The sequence below is a fragment of the Zerene cesonia genome, unplaced genomic scaffold (genome assembly GCF_012273895.1).
Source record: "Zerene cesonia ecotype Mississippi unplaced genomic scaffold, Zerene_cesonia_1.1 Zces_u013, whole genome shotgun sequence".
Classification (NCBI taxonomy): domain Eukaryota; kingdom Metazoa; phylum Arthropoda; class Insecta; order Lepidoptera; family Pieridae; genus Zerene; species Zerene cesonia.
Window position 1 is genome coordinate 179,452 of NW_024045143.1, and position 25,213 is coordinate 204,664.

The 25,213-nt window shown below is 33.0% G+C and overlaps 1 protein-coding gene across 8 annotated transcripts in view; it reads right to left on the reverse strand.

The window, feature by feature from the left end:
- LOC119839375 (collagen alpha chain CG42342-like) overlaps positions 1-25,213 on the reverse strand; it is a 289,736-nt gene that overhangs the window by 179,445 nt on the left and 85,078 nt on the right. For 7 of the 8 annotated variants that reach the window (XM_038365642.1, XM_038365641.1, XM_038365638.1 and 4 more), the window contains exon 1: positions 8,689-9,184. The exons of the other annotated variant lie outside the window; for it this stretch is intronic. In XM_038365642.1, the coding sequence (XP_038221570.1) occupies positions 8,689-9,043 (355 nt within the window). In that variant the 5' untranslated portion in view covers positions 9,044-9,184. Of the gene's footprint in view, positions 1-8,688; positions 9,185-25,213 lie in introns of those variants that run through there. 8 annotated transcript variants of the gene reach the window in all.

Consider the following 25,213-nt stretch of genomic DNA (forward strand, 5'->3'; position numbering starts at 1 on the left):
ATGTAGTTATATGTCTTAGAAGCTTGGTAAATGGTATATTGTTAAAAATATATGATAATCTAAATATGTATTGACGTTACGAACTTACCTGAAGTGCCGAAAGCCATGGGAAAGCTATTCGCCAATAAATTTCAATTCAATAAAACAATTGAAAGGCATCCAATTTAGCCCTTTTCGCTCAGGAAGTTCGGACACAGTCCCGGTTGTTTGCTCAAGTATTAGTTTGTTCTTCTGATCTCCGGTAATGCGGCCGGATGTAATTTTACTTCGCAAATACTTGCACGGGGTCGCCTAAATGTAATTGTTTCTTTGCGGCCTATCGATTGACCTACATGTGGTGTCAAGGGGTTTAGCATTATATTCGTAGCTTTAAGCGCATTGCGCATTTGTTGTTTGGCTTTTGGGAATGTCGTGTGAGTATATGTGCTTAGTTTGATATGCGATTTCCTAATTTTGTAAGGATTATGCTTTAAAAATACGTTTTTATCGTGGTACTAGCTTCTCGCCCCGGCTCCGACCGGCTTGTAATTTTTTTATAGTTTTTGATTTTTCAAAAAAATTCCTATCTGTACAAATCCGACGAAGCAAAAAATATAGAAACACTTAAGTACCTATTCTGAAACTGCAAGAGTAAAAAATTTGCCAAAAATGCAAAGATAGATGCATGCAAGATGACAAAATATTTATTTGTCATTTAATAATAGTTAATTTTGTTTAATTCATACTAAAAAATGTGAAGCAACATTTTATTTAATCAAAAAATTATTCCCAAAAAAACCCGTAAATACGAGTAGAAAGTGAATTTGCTGGTTATGAAATCAAATGGAATGTATCAATGAAATAATATGGTAACACTAATGTTAGGTATAAGCCTCGCCTTGTCGCATAAACACAACTATTCGAAATAAACACACCTTCATACATAATAATTATCAAAACACAGCTTATCAGTAATCTAACCTTTATAGTTGGCGCTGTTGAATTAATATAATTTTCATGTTTCATTTAATACATTTGGATGTATTAAATAACCGTGATTTAGCTGACATATGCCTGTTCTATATTTGAAAGTTAATGGAGCGAATATAACTAATTGATTAAAAATTTGCGAGACACATGCCTTAATTATTATAAAAACAATTTCTATTTCAATGGTAAACTATTAGTCGAGCTTTTTGTATGCTAAACTATGTGATTACATACGCTAAAGTTTCCTTAGTTTTGAACTGCGGATATAACCCTTCAAATAGAGGTAGTTAAAAACACAATTTATGTTTAACCACGTCCAATTTCGGAAGAAAACACAAGCAGCCCACAGTTAGGGCTGAACTATAAAGTTTAGACCGCCGCCGTAACGGAGGGTGTACATAAAACCACCAGCGTGGCAACCCTGCGTATTTCCACACAAGTTTAGTACGAGTCGTTAATAATTAGATGCTTGTATTAAACTCGAAACAATATAAGCTGGGACCTTCCATTTACGCGGGCCCATGGGCCCTTGTCGTTCGCAGTAATTTATTTCTCATTATTACACGCTACTAATTCCCTTTTAAATCGCCTGTAATTTACACCTTTTCGAATTGTTAATCGCTTTTTAATATTGCGCTCGTTGCTTCGTATGAAGGGATTCAATAGTGAAAGTCTATGATTTAAATTGTGGATAGTGTCATACGTTATGGATGCCATCACAGATCATTGTAATGTGTTTAATATAGAGATAGAGTAGATCGAGTGTAGCATATCATTTGCTAGTTGCTTTTATCACGAAAAAACTGTTACCACGAGATTCATACGTGTCCATGGATAGAAAATAATTTGCAAGTATGAGGTACCCATAGGTTTAAAATTACAGATGTTAATACAAAAATTGTTAGTTTAATGAAGGATTTCAACAATGTCAGTTATAAATCAATCAATGAAAATGAGATATAAATTATAGCCATCCATAGCTTTTAAATTAAGTCGAATAATCATGCAACTGAGGGACTTATATGATGTTTAATATGTAAATGATTTAATACAGTCAAGCCAAAATATGTTCTATCGAATTTATCAACACAAACGGTCAAACAAATAGTGAATGTTCAAACGAATCTAATTAACGCCTAATCCGCTAAGCTGCTCTGAATACCGGACTACGATACGGTGATATTATTTGCAAGTACTCGTATTAAAACGCTCAGTGACGGTTGCGGATTATTTCTATTTACATCAATTCCTTGTTATGTGTAAACACCATAAGACTGCGAGAGATGTATTACGAAGTTAATTAGGTACGATTTACCACGTCCGTCGTCTTAACATATATTTTAAGTTTCATTGTATGAAATTCTACAAAGTATATTCATTAGAAAATCATCTAACTTAATGTTTTAACCTCTTGGGAATCATTGAAAAACAAAATTAGGTGAATATTTTGAAATAATAAATATTTACGGAAAACATTATATACTTCATATCTTTTGAATCTATTTGACCGGTTTCAGATATACATACCAGCTAAGTGCTCTTTCATACACACAAAATATTTCTGAAGGAAACAGAACGTGATCATCGTTGCATACACTCACTTATCACCCAAAATGACCGAATGTTTGTCAATTAGGACATTCATTTGAAGTGTATATCTATCGCTAAAACGTCGTAATGAATCGTGCGTATTCGTGTCAATTGGGACGTAGCATTGAAAAGCGATTGTTCACTGAATAGTGTCGTACTTATCGCCAATAGCAGTAATCCCATAAGGGCTGTGTTCATATGGGATTCATATGCCCCAAATGGGATTAATGAAATAGATTGTATGAATGCTAAAGCGGTATAAACATGGACACCGAATTCGTGTAGTTGAGCGATTGTATTGAATGGAAATTAAAGGATTTCAGCTCGTTAATTTCGCGGAACAAAAGCGTTAATGCTTGCTTGTTTATTTGTGTTGGCTTGTGATTGGTATCAAATTATCGCTGTGCCGATAAACAAGGTTAATAAGACTTTATATAAACTCATTTGAGAACTCGCGCAGAAGTGTGGCCGGTGAGAAGTCTGAATGTGTAAATATTCATACAATTGTTCTCAATATTTTCTAACTAAAACTCAAAAATTTATTTGACTCTTTCTGGAAGTACGTTTGAATCATCATAACATAATTTTAACATTTACCAACGGCTCGGAAAGCAGTTTCTACAGAGACGAGCCGGCAAGAAGCTCTGTAGTTGCTCTTTAGATTGGTATAATTGGATAATTAAAGTATCCATACATCTTATGTGTGCACCACCAGTGGCAGGGAGCCGCTGGATTCAGGCCGCTGGTGATCGGTCATTTTGGAAATCTCTGGGGGAGACCTATGTCCAACAGTGGACGTCATAAAAGGCTGCAACTAACCATACATCTTAAGGATGGGATTCTTAATGGTATTATCGACTACAAGGTAGTTACTTCATGTAATATTTCTTATAAGAACAATCAATTCATCTATGGAATCAAAATTTGGAAACGCTCAAAATAAATACAATGTACGAAATGATTTATATACTCGTAGAGACATTTAATTGGAAATTAAATTACTGTCATAGGTAATGCTGGGTGCATTACCTATGACAGTATTGCGCATAAATTAGTAACTACACCATAAAAGTTGGCTTTATACAATAATATATTTTAACGTATTTTATTAATAAAATAATGCACGTATCTCCAGGATATAATTGATCAAACTATTAACCAGAAGGTCAGTAAGCCCCTAGCTGTCACAGGCACGCGTCAGTTTTATCGCGGCGAACCCCCGTTACGTTTCCATCGATTGCATTCATTTCCCATGATTTCCTATTACTCATAGGATTTTCGTTTATTGTGGGGAATAGGAATTTTTACGTCTATGAAAACAACGTGAGTTGTTTTGGGTAAGTATTAGATATTTTAAAACAGACTCAATAACAAGACGATTAAAGTACATTTTTGTGCAAGAAACATTAACATCTTTTTATTTTATAAAACATAAATAACAATATTCATAGCTTTTTTTACTTTTTAAATTTCTTATAATATTCACAGCGATTAAACGTTGACTCATTTAAATCATAACTGATGTTTATTTATATCATTTTAAAAAGCAATAACTCTTACAATCATTAACTCACAAACCTTAACTTAAACAACAACAGCTTTTTACAGCATACTAGAAGTATAATCCAAAAGCTCTAAAATCTCCAAAAATAAACCGGTATTAACGTCTTATCCCAACCCTTATAAAGTGTCGCTGCTATTCCGCACCGTTTATCATTTTCCGATCAGCGCTGCGGACTGGCGCTGATAACCTCTGGCTGACAGCTTTCGACCCGGGATTAAGCTGCTAGTGAAAAAGATTTAATGGCATTTTTAAGGTTTACATGACCTGCCTTAGTTTAGGGTGCGTGTGAACCAGGGATACGTTTGTTTATTCATTTATTTATTCGGTCAACCAATATTTGAATGCAGTGATTCTTAAATATAAATATTATATAACAAATATTTTAACGAAGAAGTAAAAAATAAACAAAGTTTAACACAGCGTGTACAAATTGAATAGAGCTATTAGGTATATTTAATTAACTTGACGTTAATTATGCGTGTATGTGGTCAACATCTAATTTACCTTTATTGTTGGACTTTTCAAAATCAGTTTATTAGTTGCTTTGGAAATATAATTCTATATCCTACATACACATTGCTGGATTCACATTAGTTCGAATGTCAGCTGTTAATTAGTATAGCCAACTAAAAATAGTCTAATAGCATATTTTTTGTAAGTCGCTAGTATGAAGGAAGCCTAATTAAATTACAGTGCGTTTCCGTCAAAGGTATAAGACCACCCTAAAACATTTTTTGTTGCATTGGGGTTGGGATACGGGTCTACTTAATTAAGTTATTAACTTTTTATCCTATTTTATCGTAACCTTTATCAAGAATGTGAATTAGATTTATATAATGTGATCGACACTGTAACAGCTTTAAGATCGAAAGGTTATTTATTTTTTATGCATTTTTATTTATTTACGTATGAAATAACACAAACAATTTACGTATAAATATAATATGAAGATATTAACTTATAAATAGCTATAAATCAACGAAATATGTTAAATTTTTAGGTGACGTAAATCCATCCGATATATCTGCTAAACATTTGGAAACCTTCATCATGTTAACATGGTTTGCGGGACTAGTACTGTCCTATATTTTCTATTTTAACCCATTATTACACTCTATAAGGGAACAAGATCTATACATTCCTAATGATCAGCCTATACCATTGTGTCGCAACACAATATTCATGAAAACAGTAATAAATATATAAACGTGGGAATATCAACCGTCAGAACACCAGCGCGGCTTGAACACGTGGTATGATGAATTAAGATTTACATTACCCGCAGTCAAAATATATTAAGTACCATAATATATGACAGTCCAAGCATATCATAAATTATGACGGCTCTTGTGACACAACGGTTATAATCATAAAAGAAATTATCGTGACAGCCGCTTGTTAAAGGGGACTTAATGTCTAGTTTCCGTGTTTATAATTTATTTAAGCTCCTAAGTCATACATTATGGGGTATATGAAGTGCCATGGCGTAAACGATATTAATTAATTAATTATTATTGCTCTTTTAAAGGTAGACCTCTTTAGAAGAAACCTTTAATTGTAATAATATACAGACATTAATTCATCTCAATCAAGTTTTTAACTAATATAAACTTTGAATCTTTAAATTCAATACAATTCGTTCAGTTGTGTATATTAATTTAGACTATTCTAGATCAATTTATTCACTTATTTATCGTTCTCTTAACTACGTACATTTGATCGGTTTCTCGAAAAATTAAGAAAATTATGCATAATAAGAAACTATAGAGATAAAACTCCACAATTCTATGCCACGAAATAGACGCTACTATAAGATTGTATCATTTATTTTTACATAAACTTATATGCGTTTCCATTGGCGATATTTTTCTTCTATTGCATATAAAGTATGAGAGTAATAATATAATAAAGGTGTATAAATGTTATTATACGAAAGACTAGCCCTGCGACAACCCTATGTAGTCAGGTATTCAATTTAGCACGCTCCTTAGAAGTTCTGTCTCTGTTTTATTTTGCTTCGTAATTCGACGAGCCTATAATTGTGAATAAACTATGACGATAACTACTTGGTTTCGCTTGCTACTTTTGAAGTACTGATACTTTTAGTATAAGTAGAAATTTGATATGTATTATGTACTCAATATGTTTTCTGTATATATTTATAAATATTTATTATTTTAAAATTATATTTTTCAAAAATTTTTATATCAAAAATTAAAGTACTTTACAATGCACAAAAGAATACATAAAATTTTTTCAAGGTACCTCTGGGATATAGGAAAAATAAATTACTGAGACTGTGTTATGTATACTTGTATGTAGAAAAAAAATTGATAAATATTTCTTTACGTACACAATAATTTATAACCAGCACTGCATTCTACCTTATTTTCTCTAGTAACATAATTTAACGGCTTTTTAAACGGTGCTGGCACAAAATTGAGCTACAAACTGACATCCAAATTATATTAAACAAGATAGGCACAAGTTGTTGCAGGTGTTGTTATAAATGCAACAATTTTCCGCCCGCTGGTTTGTCCGCACTCACCCGGAGAGGGCCATCATAACAATGACTTGAGCGTGCTTCAGATTAAAACGGAAATTATAATGTAGGGCAGGTGATATTATTACAAACACATCACACACATCATTGCGAACGTTTCGTAACTTTTGGATATTTTCTGGTTTAATTGATAAATGATGTTTGGAAATTTAAGAGAAAATTAATAATAATAATAAGTGAGCTTATTATCAAGTTGCGAGATCCTCATTCTTTTTTTATAACTCTTTTAAAGTTACATCTTATTTTTAATGTATCGTGAAGTAGCTTAAGTCGGTGGCTTCATTCGTGTGCTATCTGAGGGTATCAACAAATTACATCAAAGTTGGTTTCATATGATTTGGGAAAAACCAAAAATGTTTGTACCTATTTTTGTTCTCAAATTTGAACAAATCAAGTACTTAATTCAGAATCTCACAGCACAGGTAAATATTTATTTTAAATACAAAAAAATAATGTTGAAGTGTTGACCTCGCGGCCAACTATCGTCAGCTCTCAATTCTATCAATATTTGTCCAGACGGAATAAGCATTCCATAAATTCATTGAGAAATTTTCTAATATGTTAATTTTTAGGGTTCAGTGAAACGTAAGTTTAACTAGGAAAGACATTATTTTTTAAATATAGCATACCTGTATTCATCTCACTCTTTAGTTTCGTTTAACGCCCAAACTGTTAAACTGATTTCGAAATGATTACGTCATTCGACAGATTACAATATAAATAATTTAGGTATACGAGTATTATATAATTGTTATATTTTTTTACACAAGCTAATAACAAAAAAGAAGTGCTTGCATGAAAGTTTATAAGGATATGGAAATGGCCATTTTTAACAACCGAGTTAAAGCGAGAAACTACTTACGTAATTGCTATGTTACTATCAATGGTGCACTATTGTAATGTAGCATAGCTTTGTAGCTGGTTTTGCTCGCTTGCTGAGTGGTGTATTATGATTTATTGTTCCTATGTTTTGTTAAAGTATTCAGACACGATCTGGCAAAAACGATATCGGTCTAAATCTATACATGTATACATGTATGTATGTGCTGACGCTACATGATGGTGTTTTATTTAAAAAAACTATAAGTATTCAATATTACGAAAGTCCCTACGTCTCTCAACGTTGCTGTTATGTTTAAAAGATAATTTCGATTGTTGAAAAACTAACACAATTAGATAAAAGTAAAATAATTTCAGTATTAACATAAATTTCTTGATTTTATACACAGCTTAAAACTGAAAATGTTAAATTGTATTTAAAGAGCTGGGAAATATTCTACATAACTGTATTTAAATTGCTAAAGGTAAATACAGAAGCTGGGTGTATTTCTATTTTACTTTATCACAACATATCGCATGTTGCATTTAATATGTAAATCTTTGATAACAAACACCTACAGCCCGCCCACAAAATATTTATTAATAACATAAACATTAATATTGAAATAGTGTTTTGAATACTTTCAATAAATAAGATAGGCATTGAATATATTTACGTCGCAAATAATTGGTTTTGATCGAGGAAGTTTTTACATAAAGCGCAAAGATTTAAGCTCAATATTAAAACAAACTATTACTATGCAATTGAACAAACAATAGAAATGACTTAGAGCCTAACTTTATGTTTAAAATGTTATTTAATAAACAACCTCTTGCATTAAATTTATATACAAACGTTTTTGCTTTACTTAGACTTAATTAATAAGGTGAAATCAACAGAGGTCACCTTAAGGGCCTAAGAACGAGAGTCTAATCTAGTGGAATCCCATTGTATGTACCTATATATATACATATATTGTTTATGTAAAAATAAAGATGATGATTAATGAGAAAGCCTTGGCTTCAACTGTTTCTTACGTTAAATAGTTTATCTCCTTCTACAAACAAATCGACACAGATATACAACACAACAACAACTTTTTAAATTATCTATCGCTACAGTAAACATGTAATATATCTGTGTCCAAATTTGCTTGTTTATCAACTTTCAAGTTTCCCATACCTGGAGGGCACACGCAGTCACCATAGTCTCGGATGCTCCTCCTCGGTCGCCAGTAGCTGGGCGGCCGCGCCAGCACCTCCCGCCGCAACCTCTCTACCAGCGGCTGCTGCGGCTCCAGGACCGCGCTCCTCAACGCGAAGTGCTGCTCCTCCAACAGCGACAGGCGGTCTTGCAGGCCCTGCTGCTTGTACAGGCTGTACCCGCTGGATATCAGACTCATCGCACACGCACACCACAACACTGCACAATATAACCACGGATCCCCCGGGCATGGTTCACACTCCTCCACCTTGGCTACCTTCTCTGTCTTTGGAGGATTCTTGCCCGGAGGCTTACCTCCCGCTTTAAATATCATGGCTTCGGTCTCATGAGGATGACCCCTTCCTGCCGCTGACTACGAGCTCATGGTTCGCGCGAGATTCGATTCGTGTCGTGTTTTAGTTCGATGCTATTTGAGGCTCGCAGCGATACACCCGTCCCGTTCGGCGGTCGGCTCTCGACTGAATGAATCCACACCAGTGCGGCTAAACGAAGTTGAACTTTAAAGCTTTGCTTTTATTTGACGCTTTGTGTCGTTTTTTACATAACTAGATAATGAAATGGGATTTGGATTTAACGAATGGTAATTAAACTTACTTTTAAATCTGGTGGGATATTGTTTGTAGAGTGAAGTCTGATGTAGAGATATGATCAAATGCTCGATATATTTTGATCCTAAATCTCTCTCTTGATTTCATTAAAATGAATTATTTAATATTACTGATCTTTTTCATGTAGAAAACTTATAAAACTTAAAGATAGGTTAAAATATTTTCTTTGTAGGTCATAATAATAAACATTGATTAATGAGTCCGATAAGATATTATGTCATTAAATTTAGACATAAAATAACAAACATAAAACTTCAAATGAAAGGATATAGTATAAGTGATATCAATAAACAGACGAATAAATCGAGACATCCAATATATAAACAAAACTGCTGGACTATTCACGTAGACGCCAGGGGCGCTGGAGGCGGCATTTATCTATTCCACATGCATTTATTTAACTTCAAACGATTTTCAAAAATTTTTTAAAGCTAACTAAATCTGTGTAGTAACTATTGATTTATAGGTTGTGTCATATTAATGTAGCAAATAGCAATTGATTACAAAATAGTTGTAATTCGTAGTCCATCAGTTTTAATCTGTATAAATTATAAAAAACAGTAATAAAATATAGCTGAAAATGAGACAAGATTCATTTACATACTCCTCAAGAGGCTGATTGCCTGTATGTTTTTATAATAGAATTAATGTAATACCATCGTATGAAATTTGGGTAAAAGATGAGAAGATTATAACATGAAGTAGTTGTAATATTTTTCATTAAAATTAACCAATAATTCACATCCAATATAAGACATTTAAATAGACATACCGCCACATCTCTCCACAACAATGATTGACACGATCAAACATCAAATGCTTCTTGAATACATTACCCGTTCCATTAAACCGTGTGGGACAAAGTCGGGGGAAATAGCTAGTTACAGGAATGAATTGGGGTTTAGTTAACCAACGGGGACATTGGGACGGGCAGCAAATTTAAAAGCAAATGAAATAGGTTTGGATTTGCGGACGCGATAAGCGCAATGTATATGTATGGGGGTTGGGGCGAGGGGTATGGGGGATCGTTTTATTGTTCAATTGCACTTTAAATAGATGTTGTTTAATATTAAAGCGGTGTCATTCCGTGTGCAATTTGGAGCGTTTGTCAATTTTGAAAGTGTTTTCATTTGTTATAATCAACTAGATAGAGTATGATCAGTAAAAATATTGAATAATTTAATTTATTATAAACTTGAAGGTGAGGATTGGGGGAGCCGGAGTCCCGTTTCCTTCTCCTCACCCTTCCCATGGCACAAAAGAGGTGTATAAGGATAGGACTATAAAGATGTTATTATTTTCATTTCAGGCATTACAGAACAGTTTGTGTAAAATAATGTATATTGAGATTTTAGCCTTCTCATAAAAACCACACAATTGCAGTCGATTTCTTCTACCATCATATAAATTTGCGTACACAAATAAACGTATACGTTTCATTTATACTATGATTTTATGCAAATTTTAAACTTTAAGGAGTATACGATTTAATCAAACAGTTAACCCTTCCAAAGGGTTGAAAGGGGAAGATGAGAGCTGACTATGGAGTCTCAAGAATATCACATAAAGCATAAATTAGTGACCCGATGTATATCAAAACCTTTGTAATTCAAACTCAAACTCAATCATTTATTTATTCAAATAGACTTCTTAAAGAAGAACCGATGAATGGTCAGAACACAGTTTTAACATTTAGCACCGGTTCGGAAAGCAGTTTCTACAGAGAAGAGCCGGCAAGAGACTCTGTAGTTGCTCTTTTACAATTCATGGCTATATACTTACATTATAATTCATGTTCATAGATGTGCTAAACTAGTTAATTTTAGCATTAGAACATAGGGCGTAGACATATATGTATTTACAATAAAAACATGGTTACATTAATTCATATAGGGACGGCGTTTTTAATTCTAACATATTCGTTGTCATATATTTGTTATAGATTCTTTTTATAGATATCATATTCAATATTCATAGATACCATACTTAAAATAGATTATAATTAATATAATGAAAAGATTTTAATACTCTTTTATAAAAAAAAAAACTTTTAAAGGATTCATTTTTATTTTATTTATAAACTACTTTTACTGAATAGCAATGCTGTATGATACATGTATGATATATATTGACAAACACAATATGTCAATATTGGTTCTCACCGCTATTTTCATTTAAAATTCACACACAACGATGTGTGAGAATGCATCAAATACAAACAGTATTCAATGCATTTGTGTGGATCACCACAGATAATATAATACTATACTAGTAACATTACTAAGGATATCGTTTAAATTAATGTTGGTGGCAAGGAGCAATAATATTTTATAGTGCATGTAAATTAGCTTGAGAAAAATATTTACTTAAGATACAATCGTCTACTTAAAAGAATTCAATCCCTTACAATAAATAAAAATGAATTAAGATGGAAGCATGCTGTGCTAATAAAAATAAACAATAATTATGAAAAATGTTAATTATAACATAACAATTGATAAGCATCAGATGTACGCAGGTAAACTACCGAGAAAGCAATCGAAATTAAAATATCAAATAACAAAAACAAACGCCAACCCTTGACGGTCTCAGACCACTCAAGACTATCTTACATTAATTAAATTTGTATGGAATGAAAAAAGCGATGTTTTTAACGATAGAGCCTATTAATCTTTTTAATAGAGTCATTAAAAACCGAGAGGCAACCGCAAGCTAGAGCTAGCGGCGATGGACTTCAGTCGTTTCGGTCCTAGCTAATAAGGCGCCTACGCACTACGCAATTACGTATATTTTTATAATATTGAGGTCGATTTTGGATGTGTATGTGGGCGTGATTGATGTTATTGTGTGATATGATTGCGACATGGAGTAACTCCAATTGAACTACAATTATTTGTTTGAGTGACTTGGGGATTCCAATGTGATGGAAATATAAATTTTCCTCCTTTTCAAAATATTTATAATATGTGTATTAATAAATAAAAATAAAGTGCTGGATTAAACATATTCTGAAAGAATTTAACGATGTATTTTTATTTATTTACATACATAAAATACTTACCTTTACTATTTTTGGGATTAACTCAATACAATATTGACTTTATAATATTTGACAACATTAAGATTTAAAAATAATAACTGAAAATGCTATGGAACATTTGAATAAAAATATTAATAAAGCAAATACATTTATTTAACATGTAATGTTACTCTGTTTATGAGTAAGATCGAATTTAATTGAAGTTTTTTCATTTATGAACGGAGAATCAGCCAAGAGTTTACTTACTACGTTTTTTTTCTCTATAGTATGTCAATTTTATTAATATTTTTAATACGTTTAATTAATTTATGTATTTATAAATGTTTATTTTATTTTAAGTACACACTATTTTTTATTATTATTTATATATGCGTCGTTTTGCATCCGTGAGTCGGAACAATTTAGGATCTAGTTGAAAACCAGCGCCAGGCTAACGCCTGGGCGGTAGTGTGGGACACGCTATTGTAATACTTTTTTGCTATTATTATTTACTTTTGTTTTTATTATTTTTTATTTCATCTATGTTTTTGTGTTGCATGTCGCGAAATAAATGATTTTTATTTCTTCTTTCTTTCTTTCTAACTACGCCGTCATTTTATAACAGTTCTCGCGACCGGTACTTCAGCCAAGCTACGATTAGTAACTCGTAAACTCAATACCAATGAGGGACATACACAACACGACATGTATATAAAAGTCAGAAATACAGTAAAGCACAGTGGGTACACACCATAAGACATCTTTTGTAATGGAGTATCTCCAAGGCAATAAAATAAAAGATAAATCCGACACAAAGCGTCACGTTATCAATATCTAAATGGTCGTTTCTAAATTTCCCAAACACCACTGAGGTTTATGTTACGACGATTTGATTGGATTTATAATACTCAACTATAAATACTTGGGTGTTTGTGGAGCTTACTGAGGAATAAGACAAGAGTAATTGTCACTATAATAAAGTTAAAAGTATGTATCTCTACATTGAATACTTGAAGCATTAGTGATAAGACTATAATGAAAAAATAAAATAAAAACCAGTTGGATGGAGTAGTAGTAAGTTTAAGAAAAAGCCTGTGTCAGGAGGCCCCGCTCTTCCTTAACTTTAGTATTTTAACTAGATGTATGAAAATTTAAATAAACCGTTTATAACTAGGTATTCATTGTAAAGTGTGGAGTGTACGAATGTGTGTGTATGTGTGTGTAAATGTGTGTGTGTGTGAGTGTGCGTGTGTCAGGTTATGTATGTTGAATGAATTGGTAGATTAAGAACCAGATCTGTTTCGATAATTTCACACTAAAGTTTCAAAAAAATTCTAACACTAAGAAATAAATGAATCCAAACACGTTAGGGAAAAAGTGCATATTTCGTCATTTTCTGAATGTAATTAATTACATATGCCATTCAAAGGGGCCACTGAAATCAATGCTATCGTGATTAAAAGAGACAAACAAGATTCTTAATTAATACAAAACCTGAAATTGTATATAATTGAGATTTTTTCGAACAATATTCCTCTAAAATCGCAAATTAGATTACAATTTCAAATTAAATTAGTTTAACCGTACGCCATTTCATTAGCATTTAACTCCCTGGGTTAACACTTTAATATTGCGTACTAGAAAATAATATATGCTCTAATATTGCTTCAAAGGAGCTATTTGCTGAAGCTCTGGAATATCTAGCATCGTAACGATTAAATATTATTATTTTAACGGCTACTGTATCTGGATAGAGAAAAGTTACAGAAGAATAATAACTGAGTCCTTAGTCATGTTGATTCGGCGTTAATTGTTTTTATAACAAAAGAAACAATAGACATTAGCTTATGAAAGAACTTTAAGCCCCAATACAATAATTGAATTAATTTACAGAGCAATAAATATAAGAGTATAAAATAGTATAAATTAATTTACATCTAACCTTAATATAAACGTTATTGAAGTTTGGTGGCAACAAACATAGAGTTAGTATGTATACGTACAGGACAAGTGTGCTCCTTTATATAATCTTTCATATTCCTTTGGAATAGAAGATACAAAATTCAAGGATAGAGAACAGGCGCAAAACCGGTGCAAACCAAATATTCGCCGAGACCTTAAATGTATATTTTTGGTATTTATAATATTAATATTTCCCGATCCGAACTTAACCTTTGTATCTCCAATCTAATCCAACATTCAACCAACTAAACTACGGTGATACACCAGACCAGTTAGAAGAGATACGAAAAGGATTAAAATATATATCATCCCCCTTTTATACGTAAATATGCAAATGAACGCCAGGAACTTCCGCGCGAGGACTATTGTCCAAAATGACTTGATAATACTCCGGCGATCCTGGGTTTGGTTCCCAGCTCAGCCATTACTATCGATCTGTGGATTATATACCAGTAACATAGGTATTATGCCTAGATTTTTCTTCATTGTTTTAATTAACATTTTATCGATTATAACTAAAGTACTAGGTACCTACAAATAATGTACAAAATATGAATTAAAGTTGTTCAATTTATTTGCCTGTAAGTTTTCGTATTCCTTATTCATTATTATGTTTTTATTTGTTATTATGTTTAGTCTGTAATGATATTACACAAAAGCAGTTATAAGAAAGACACTCATAAAATCTCTAAGCTTGCCCAAATAAGCCAATTTAATACATTACTTCCAAAATGTATCAAATAAAAGGGGTTAACGTGTGAATTACCCTCTGAACAGCTAACTTATAACCCGGAGAACATAAAACTTGTCTAGCGAAGTAACTCTATCCCCTCTTCATTAAAATTAAAGCAAATGGCCGCAGTTAAGCTGATAGTCGTTATTTAGCGGACTCCATCTCGTGCTACAGTTTTGTATAAACTTTTGTATTTTATGAAATTTAACTAAGGTAACCTTTACACTTGTGATATAGTATCCTACTAATATTATAAATGCGAAAGTTTGTAAGGATGTGTGTGTGTTTGTTGCTCTTGAATGAAATTTGGTACGTGGACAGCTGGACAACTGGAATAGCATATAGGCAACTTTTTATCCCGATATTCCTACGGGATACGGACTTACGCCTGTGAAACCGCGGGGTGCAGCTAGATCTTTATAAGTTTCAATTTTATGCAAGAATTTGTTTCCTGTGTGTAATAAGTAATTGGATAATTTTTTATATTTAAGGCTTTTTGCATTTTAAAACAACTGTTGCAACTACAGAGTTTCTTGCCGGTTCTTCTCTATAGAAATTGCTTTCTGAACCGGTGGTAAATGTTATAAGTGTGTAATATGACGATAAAAGTGCTTCTATAAGAAATCTAGTTGAATGAATAAATGTTTGAGTTCGAGTTTGAAAACCATTGAAGTTAAGCATACAAGGGTAAATTACTTTCTTTTGAACATGAAAAAAAAAATGCCCTGAATCATTTTTCACATCTGTCAAACACAAAACTCCGAATATAGTTTTGTATAAAAATCATTAATTATCTTTTCGGATTTAAAAAAGTGTGATAAGTGTAAGAAGAAAATCATATAATTAAAAACAGACGGCGTGTCCGTGACGAACACACTGCAGACGGTGCGCGTGTGAAATATTGTGTTAATGATTAATTGATAATATGTTTCATTGCTTCTTATGATTCTTTTATAATTTTAACGGTATTGTGGGAAAAAAATAAAGTATTTTTTAAGTATACGTAGACACAATGACTGTTATTTTTTCCGTAATTACAATTAAATTGACGTAACCCTATAGGGCAAGTATACTTGCTATACATTTTTACATTTAAAGTATACTTCTGTGATTTGCAATATAACGTTTAAGTATAGGATAAGCTTATCAATATTTATTTGTGTAATGTCGGGTCAGACAGTTAGTTATTCATGATCTACTAATCATAGCAAAGCTGTTTCCGTGTGGCTTGATTTTATATTACTAGCTGCAACTTATAATTGACTAGTTAATAATCATATATATTTTCAAAACTAAATTAAAAACTAAGTGCCGTAGAAATATTTTGACAAGTCAAATTTTCTCAAAATGAAATCGGCCACATTCGTTTAATATTCAATCTTGTATGTGTAAACGCTGCCTTACACGTCTCTATAACCAAGCTGGTTTTTATAATTTAAATTCACTGCAGTGTTTAAAATATTAACCAGGCCAAAGTGAAGACTCGTAGCAAAAACAGGAACTTCGCGATGTCCAGGGAAATCAAAGTTTTATGCCTCGAATTAATTAAATTAATTATATTTGGTCGGTCTTGGCACGCTGGGACGAGTGTTGCCAAATATTTTAAAACTCCATCAAGTGATGAAGGATTTGAGATGATAAATAATTATAATATTTAGTGAATGTGTGTGTTATGTTTTTGTTTTATATAAAACTAAATTAAATAATAAAGGTTCTTTCGGCACTGTGGTGGATAATAAAAAATTACACAGAAGGCCCTCGATTGTACTTGCGACAGAAGCCTTAATAACTTTTTATTTTGGCATACATTTTCCAAACAACGAAAAATGTTTCGCAAACGCGAACAATTGAAGAAATAAATCTCGTTTTTGGATAAAATTGTAGAAATGTTTCAATGAAATATAAACACATTTTTCCCATAACAATATCTAACTTGGCAATGACATTAACGTTAGTTATCCCCAGAGAAATCTTGAGATTTAATAACCATCCCAAATAACTTTTATACGAAATTCGCGAACTCAAACTATTAACAACACGTCAAAGGGCGGGAAGGGCAATTATAGAAACTATTTGCCACCAATTGAATTCCAGCCCCAGAGGTAAATCATTTTGGACCCTTCGGTTTGGTGGTGCGTAAACCCAATCGATGGATATCCGATCATGTTGGTTTCTTGATTATAACAATTGCAGTTAAATAAATGTTTTCAGTTCATATTTAACATTTAAATTTTTATTCAACTCTTATTATTATATATTACAAATACTGCTATTTAGACATAGACATAGACAAACCCTTATTTGGCACCAAAACAGGAATAAAGTGAGTAGAAAATCAAACAATTTCAAGATGCAGTATGCTTGCATCTTAAAAATGTTTGACTATTGCCAAAAGATCAGTGTAACCTTAAGATTTAAGGAACATCTTTCCATCTTTATTGCTCAAAATAAACGGACGAAAACCAGTGTTACAGAAATTCTCTACGTTTATGTTCATTTATTTTGAATAATAAAAATTGAAAGATGTTCCTTGAATATTGCTCTTTCATACATAATAAAATACCTATTCAGGAATTGTTATACATCTCGCTCATAATTTCCATTCAAACAACATTATCCATTATTGGTTTGGTTTTTGTGTGAGGAAGATAGAAAGCTATAATCAATTGATATAAAAACACGATATTATAACATAAATTTAAAAGTACAAGCAATTAAGATTTCTGTTGTGATCAATATTGTAACATAATCCTAAAACCAAGTTATTAAAGTACTTTTTTTAAAGAAATATGAAGTTACCCAACTATTGCATAACGAAGCTAGATTTTCTTAGCTCAGTAAATACAGAACTAAAACTACAAATGAATCGGATATCAAACGCAAAAGCTGCAAAGTATTGCACGTCCAACACTCTCAAGCAAACCACTGTCTTATTGTCTAAGCAGCAAAGTGTTACGTAGACGAGAACATCGGTTGCCATCAAACGCTATTATAGCGACATCTGCATAAACAACAATAACAGAGGCGGCATCAGCCTTTCATAAATCTCACACGTCCCAAACTTGCTCAGCAAGATGCCACTTGTAAACTTTGCAACGAACACTATTCTTATGTAAGGTTACGCTTATAGCGAGGGCTGTAGCGAGCATGGAGAACTGATCGGTTGTTTAGTGGTGGAAAGTTAATTTTACGCATCATCTAATCAATATTTATACATATACAGCTCTTTGCCCCGGCTTCGCCTGTAAACATACAGCCTATGTCACTCAGTGAAGTTGCGGCCTTCTTCTCTGAAATCGGTCCAACGGTTTTTTGCGTGAAAACGTACAATACAACTTTCCTCTTTGTTATCATAAATAGAAGAGTTTCCATGAATATTGTGTTTATAATAATTATGTGAAAGTTCATAATGCTCATTAATTAATATGGAAAATGTTTGGTATTTATACGATTAGGAAATATTTGATACGCCGCGTGAAGCACACCCTTATAATATGCACAACTTATGAAATTAAGTAGTTTTTAAATTTAAGCATATACATAGGGATATAGAAAATGACTTTGTTCTATACTATGTAGTGATTGTGACGTATAATCCCGTCTAGTACTCTGTGGGTACATTCTGCGAGATGTAATAACAGCGTATCTTATTTACAGTAACAATACGCGGTATCAGTGCGGCCCAGTCACGACTCAGTTAGCGCTAACTAGACACCTCACAGTATTTCTGTTCATATTCGAGATAAGCTATGTCATTTATACTAATATCGGGAAAGGTACGAGCTTTTGTATTCAAAGGAATTTAGTCTGGATATTTCGTGTTGTTTTCTAGAAAGGTCGGTCTTCTTTATTAGCATTCAGCTCATAATTGCGAGTCATAATAAAGAATATGTTAGCTATGTGCTGCCATTGTTCGGTGTATATGGAATCTTCTTTGAATATTATAATAAAACTACACGACAAAATGATTGTGGCTATAGATAAATAATTTATATTATTCAACATAACTCAATCAATGACACACAGAACATTAAGGAGCTCAAGACATGCTGTTACTGTAGCTGAAGACGGCTGTGAAGCGAGTACCTACATGTGATAAACGCAAACTCAAATACTTTTTATTTCTGTTAACTGTTACTTGCGTAGAACATTCTCGTACATACAAAGACTTAATTAGTTTTAGCCTTAACATTACAACCAACCGTTCTAAATATAGATACACTGAAAATTTCCATTATTCATATGCGATAAATCACCGGAAAATCGTTGCAAAGAAACGCAGTTGCAACGATGGTATCCGCCATTAATAAAAGCGCTCAAATCATCTTTTTCGCTCCGACGGAAGCGGTTATAAATTGCGACCTTCACTCGCCGCGTGAATGAAAGCTGATAAAAGAAATAACCGAGATGTGGGTAATAAATGGAAGTCGCCTTGGATTAGCGGGGGCGCGGGAGGCTTGTCCGCAACGCTACGCACCTGGTACGTATTCATCGTCTTTACACTGCGGCACTCGCTTTTTGATAGAAGTTCGAGCTGATTAACTAAATATTATGTAATCCTTACTAATATTATAACTGGGAAACTGTGTTTATATGTATTTGTTCCTCATTGTAAAGCAACGATTTTATAATACGATTTTTAGTTAGGAGATGCCTAGTATCTTTTCGGGTGTATCCACCACTTTTCGGGTGTAAACCACGAGTATCATTTATTGATATAATAATTGAAGTTAACGTGAACACTTAATATAAATTGGTTCATGTAATGATTACGGCATGTTCATAAACTAATTGATTAATTAGAATTTAATTTACTAACTCTATAATATGGTTATTATATATCACTACACATGTTATAATACTGTCGAACATAACATAATAAGCACTATGAGAAACTTTCTTTATCATATTATGTCATAAAAATCGGATATTTTTTTTTATTAATGATGATGAATGATGAAAGCTTCGTTTTCATAGTAAAATTTTTTTGAACAACAGTTGATAAACAATATTGCTGGAAACAAGCGATGCCGACTGCATTTTTACAACAACTCCACAACATGTTAATTCTTTAAACTGTGTTGCTGAACAGTTGTTTGTCATAAATATTGAGCAGAAACACTTCTTCATGACGAGAATTTAGTACTTGACATATTGTTCACTTGTTTATCAGAGAAATAGTAGTAATTACCTCTATTAGATTGACTGCGCTTACTACATTGAATACGCGTTAAACACAAGCGGCTGGATGTATGCAGTCCCACAAGGTCGGTTTCCGCGGGATTACGGCTGACGTTCGGCGCGTGCGGATTCGCATTTATCTGTCATTGTCATTTCTTCTCCACAGATAACCCACGATAAATGTGCTCTGTGCCACACGGCCGTGACAAACCTACTCGCGTGCTGCTGTGGAGGCAAGCTTGTGTTATTGCTTCCAGTTTTTAGCTTGTATTTTTTTATATACCTGGTAAATTTTGTAAAATTTTTATCTATCGTTTGTCCTGGATGGCATCTTATAGACGATACTCTCATTTAATGTATTTTCAAAATTGGTTCAGTTGTTCTATAGATTACTTTCTAGAAACGTAATTAACGTCTCGTTTTTAGTGTCGATTGATTTTAACATTATAATACTTAAGTTTCGCGAAAAAGAGTCCGATGATATAGTATTTATGATCATATATATAGTATATATGATAAGTATGTACGTGACTTGGTAGCACTAAAATAGGTTTAAAAGAGACTGCAGTTTTAATTACAAAAAATCTACTAAAATCAATCTTCAAAAAACAAAAATAAATTGTGCTTAATTAATTACAATAGGAAATAAAATGCAAAAAATAAACAGACCTCAAACAAATACACATATTTGTTTTGAAAATTGAAACGAAATTCATTACGAATTTTAAAAATTATTTATTCCTTGAATCGTTTTATCATCAAGTGTCACGCAATTTTGAACTCTAAAACGTAATTGCAACAAACATCCCATTAAGTGCGATGAATTTTTTAACTCATCCGATAAGATAGATCAAAGGGAATCCTTCGGAATAGAAACAACGTGAGCGAGGGAGGGGAAGTGGATAAATAAGTTTTGACTGATTGTGAAAAGGCGTTTGTACTTTCAGAAGTATGTATTTATTTATACACTTATTAAATGCGAAGTTGGAATAAAAAATACTTTTATGCAACTTTTGGGGTTCCTCCTTGAGATGTTTTGAGTGAATTATAGATAATATCGGTGTTGTAAGTAGATATTCTTAAATTAATGAATATCGGTTCAGCCATATTTATTGTGGAAATTGCAAAATATTTCCAAGTTACGTGGCGAATAAAAAAGTTCTTAATGAAAGGATTCTTAAAATAACACCTCATTCAGAGTTTCACATGTAACACAAATTCATGAAACGTATTTCAAATGTGCCAGACGAATCCGCGTGGTATAGCCAGTCTAAAAATAAAGTGGGAATGGACCGGAAGGGTGCTGTATCTAAGTTTTCAGGCCAGTGGTCGCGGCAGATACGAGCGCGAGGGTACGCACGGACAAACGGTTTTCGTTTTGTTTTTTTTGATACAGATGATGTGTTTTATGTCTACCGTCGTTGAGGTTATTAATTTAACACGTGTGTATTATGAAACGCGTGTGTGTGTGTATGTGTGCGGGTGTTTGTGTGTGTGTTAAAAAACACGAATGGATTTGCATGATATGAATTATTGAATGATTTTTTCACCCATACAAGGTTATTAGATATTGAAATAACATATATTGTTAATGTTTAGAAATTGAAGACTTTTGACGGATTTTAACCGCGATTTATTCATTCGCTTTAAATACGTTAAAAAATCTTTAATTTCTAAATATATAATACTCGTTAATGATTTGTTTCGTCAAATATTTTATAGCAATACAAATCTAAGTGTTGATAATATATATAAAAAATAGTATAAGTAATAGTTATTGTAATACTAATTAAAATATCCCAAGTTCTATTTCGTTTTATAACTCTAAATTAAAAACAAACTTACAAACCACGATGCATATACATCTCGTCTATGTGTACAATGGATGTAATTTCAACATCCCAATTATATATGACGTCATAAATCCATTCACAAAGGGCCACTCGGTAAGTGTGTGCGGGATGACAAACGAGCGAACTAATGTAGAACATCTAAATAGCATCTGGTGTTAAAACAGACTATGTCTCTATAACTCATCGGGGTAAGGCCATTTCATACACGATGCGTTAACGCTGCAATTTGTAAAAAAAATGTATTGAAAGACATTATTTAAATAATGGTGGAATATATGTATTGGTGGAGTTAAATACTCCTTATCTACATCCTTTTTACTCCTTAGGTTCTGTTATTTGTTTCGCTTAGAAATTAATTCTACCATTCACAAGTTTGTTAGGTTTTACGTGGATGTTTCAGTTAGACAGACGTTAATTTAGGCTTTTATATAGTTACATATTTGTTCTAATTGGGTTATAAAACTTTCGGTTAATTGATTTGAAATTTTCACCTTTTATCAATCTTTCTTTTTTTTAATTCTTTGTTTAAGATTGATTTCAAATAATATACGAGTGAGTAGTATGACACATTTAACAAGTCTACATTTTTTATTTTATTTTATTTTATTTACATGCTGTTTTAAAACTAATTAAATAATAATAACCTCTTAAATTAACTTTATAGGAACAGAGTCGAAATACAAATCTCGTCCTCAAATACAATCAAAATTTTACTCTAAATCTTACTACTTTCGAACACAGTTAGCTCTAATTATAAGATGAACGAGTGATACAACTCAAATTATACAATAGCTTTTCGCCATGGTAAGGAGTATTTTCTTCGTATTAAAAAGTATGGTTTGTTATTTCTCATGCTTAGGTCCATCTACATACCAAGTTTCATCAAAATCGGTTTGACAAATACAAACTTTCATCCCCTGTTTCAACCCTTTCTACCCTTTTTTCGTGATAAAAAGTATGCTATGTCCTTTACCGAGTTCAGTTCTATCTTCTTACCAAATTTTATCAAAATCGGTTCCGTGGTTTAGGCGTGAAACCGTAACAGACAGACAGACATAGTTACTTTCGCATTTCTAATATTAGTAGCGATGTTGTATTAAATAATACAGAGTTACGTCCGCTGAATGATCTACATGCGTTTGGGACGTCGCCAGTGTGAATTAGCAGAAGATTTTCATAAAATAGGGCTAAAGTAATGGTGAGCAAACATTTGCATATGATCAAATGCACTCCCTTCGGGGACTGTTTACACGCCTGTCGGGGTTGCGGCTTCATGTGCGTCGACCTTTTAGACCTCATTATTTATTACTATCTTTGTTAGTTATGTTCAAGATGAAGTTGAAGGGACGCGTGTCGCGTGTGCCTTCATGCGTTTTACATTTAAAAGTTCAGTCTCCCCGTGACCATGGTCTTTGTGAAGCGTTCGAAACGACATAACCTGGCGGTAAGACGGTGATAATGTAATGAATAAATTGCGGCTAAAAACCGTTAAAAATCAATATATTCTAAATGTAATACTCAAATATTTGCGTAAAATAAAACACGAGAATATAACAGTTGATATTTATTTAAAAGGAAATATGTGATCAGTGTAACTTAGCCTACCACGCTAGGAAATTTCAATAAGTCACCAAGATTTGGAACGAATCTAGGATCTCAAGACGCCGAGGGAAGAAAGAGGTTGCATCAACGAGTTATTTTTTCTTTATTTTGTTAAGATACTACAGCCTATACTAATATTAGAGAGAGAATGCTTTTATGTTTTAGTATTTTTGTATGTTTGTAGCGTTTTCACAAAGACAACTGGACCAATCTTAAATTCTTTCATCATTGGAAAGTGAGTTCACTTCACTCAGTGACATAGGCTATATATGTACCACGGGCGAAACCGAGTGAACTAGTGTTGTATTTTGTATTGTGGGAGTCGAGCACGCTTCGGCACGAATTGGGCCAGCTCGCACCGGGGAAGTACCACACCCCCACAGAAAACCGGCGTGAAATAGTGGCATGCCACTGTGTTTCGTACGGTGAGTGGGGGAGCCGGAGGCCCGTTTCCTTTTCCTCACCCGTCCTAGTCCATTCCTTCTTTCCAGTCGTTAATCCTTTCCTTTTCCCTTACCCCATAAAAGCGGGCAGCGCATTCACAGAGGTACTATCTTTGCGAATGTTTATGGGCGGTGGTGATCGCTTACCATCAGGCGAACCACCAGCTCAGCTGCCCGCTATGACATAAAAAAAAAAAAAAAAAAAAGCACAGCGGACTTTCAACACACGATATGGGAAATACCCTATAACACTTCTTGTTTGTTTTATCATTACATTGTATAAAACGAAGTCGCTTTCTCTGTCCCTATGTATGCTTAAATCTTTGAAATTGCGCAACGTATGTTGATGGGGTTTTTTATAATAGATAGAGTGATTGAAGAGGAAGGTTTATATATATAATAACATCTATTAAACTACTCCGAATTGACGCGTGCAAAGTCGCGGAAAAAGTTAGTCCTATAACATTTTTAATTATTGAGAATTATGCGTCCCTTATATCTTATATCTTTAAACGAGCAATTCTTTTATATATATATATAATAGGAATCTCGGAATCGGCTCCAACGATTTCCATGAAATTAAGTATATAGGGGGTTTCGGGGGCGATAAATCGATCTAGCTAGGAATCTTTTTTAGAAAATGTCATGTTCGTGTTTTTTTTTTCCTGACATCTATTGGTGAATAATAATACTATAAATGCGAAAGTTTGTGAGGATGGATGCATATGTGTGCGTCTGTTACTCTTTCACGCAAAAACTACTGAACCGATTGCAATGAAATTTGTTTCGTAGATAGCTGGACAACTGAAATAACACATAGGCACTTTTTATACCGATATTCCTACGGGATACGGACTTACGCGGTCTCAACCGCGGGTCACAGCTAGTATATAATATGACATAATAATATGTCATATATTACAAAACATCGCGTCGTCTAGGTTTCCCTGTTACAAGACGGCAAAAAGATATAAGAGAGAATCGATCGTGTCGGCAAACGAGCTCAGTTACATCTGATTACGGGCGCGAAAGGCTCCGGCAGCTGCTAACGCGCTGCACGTGATGCGTAGTTTACGAAAGTG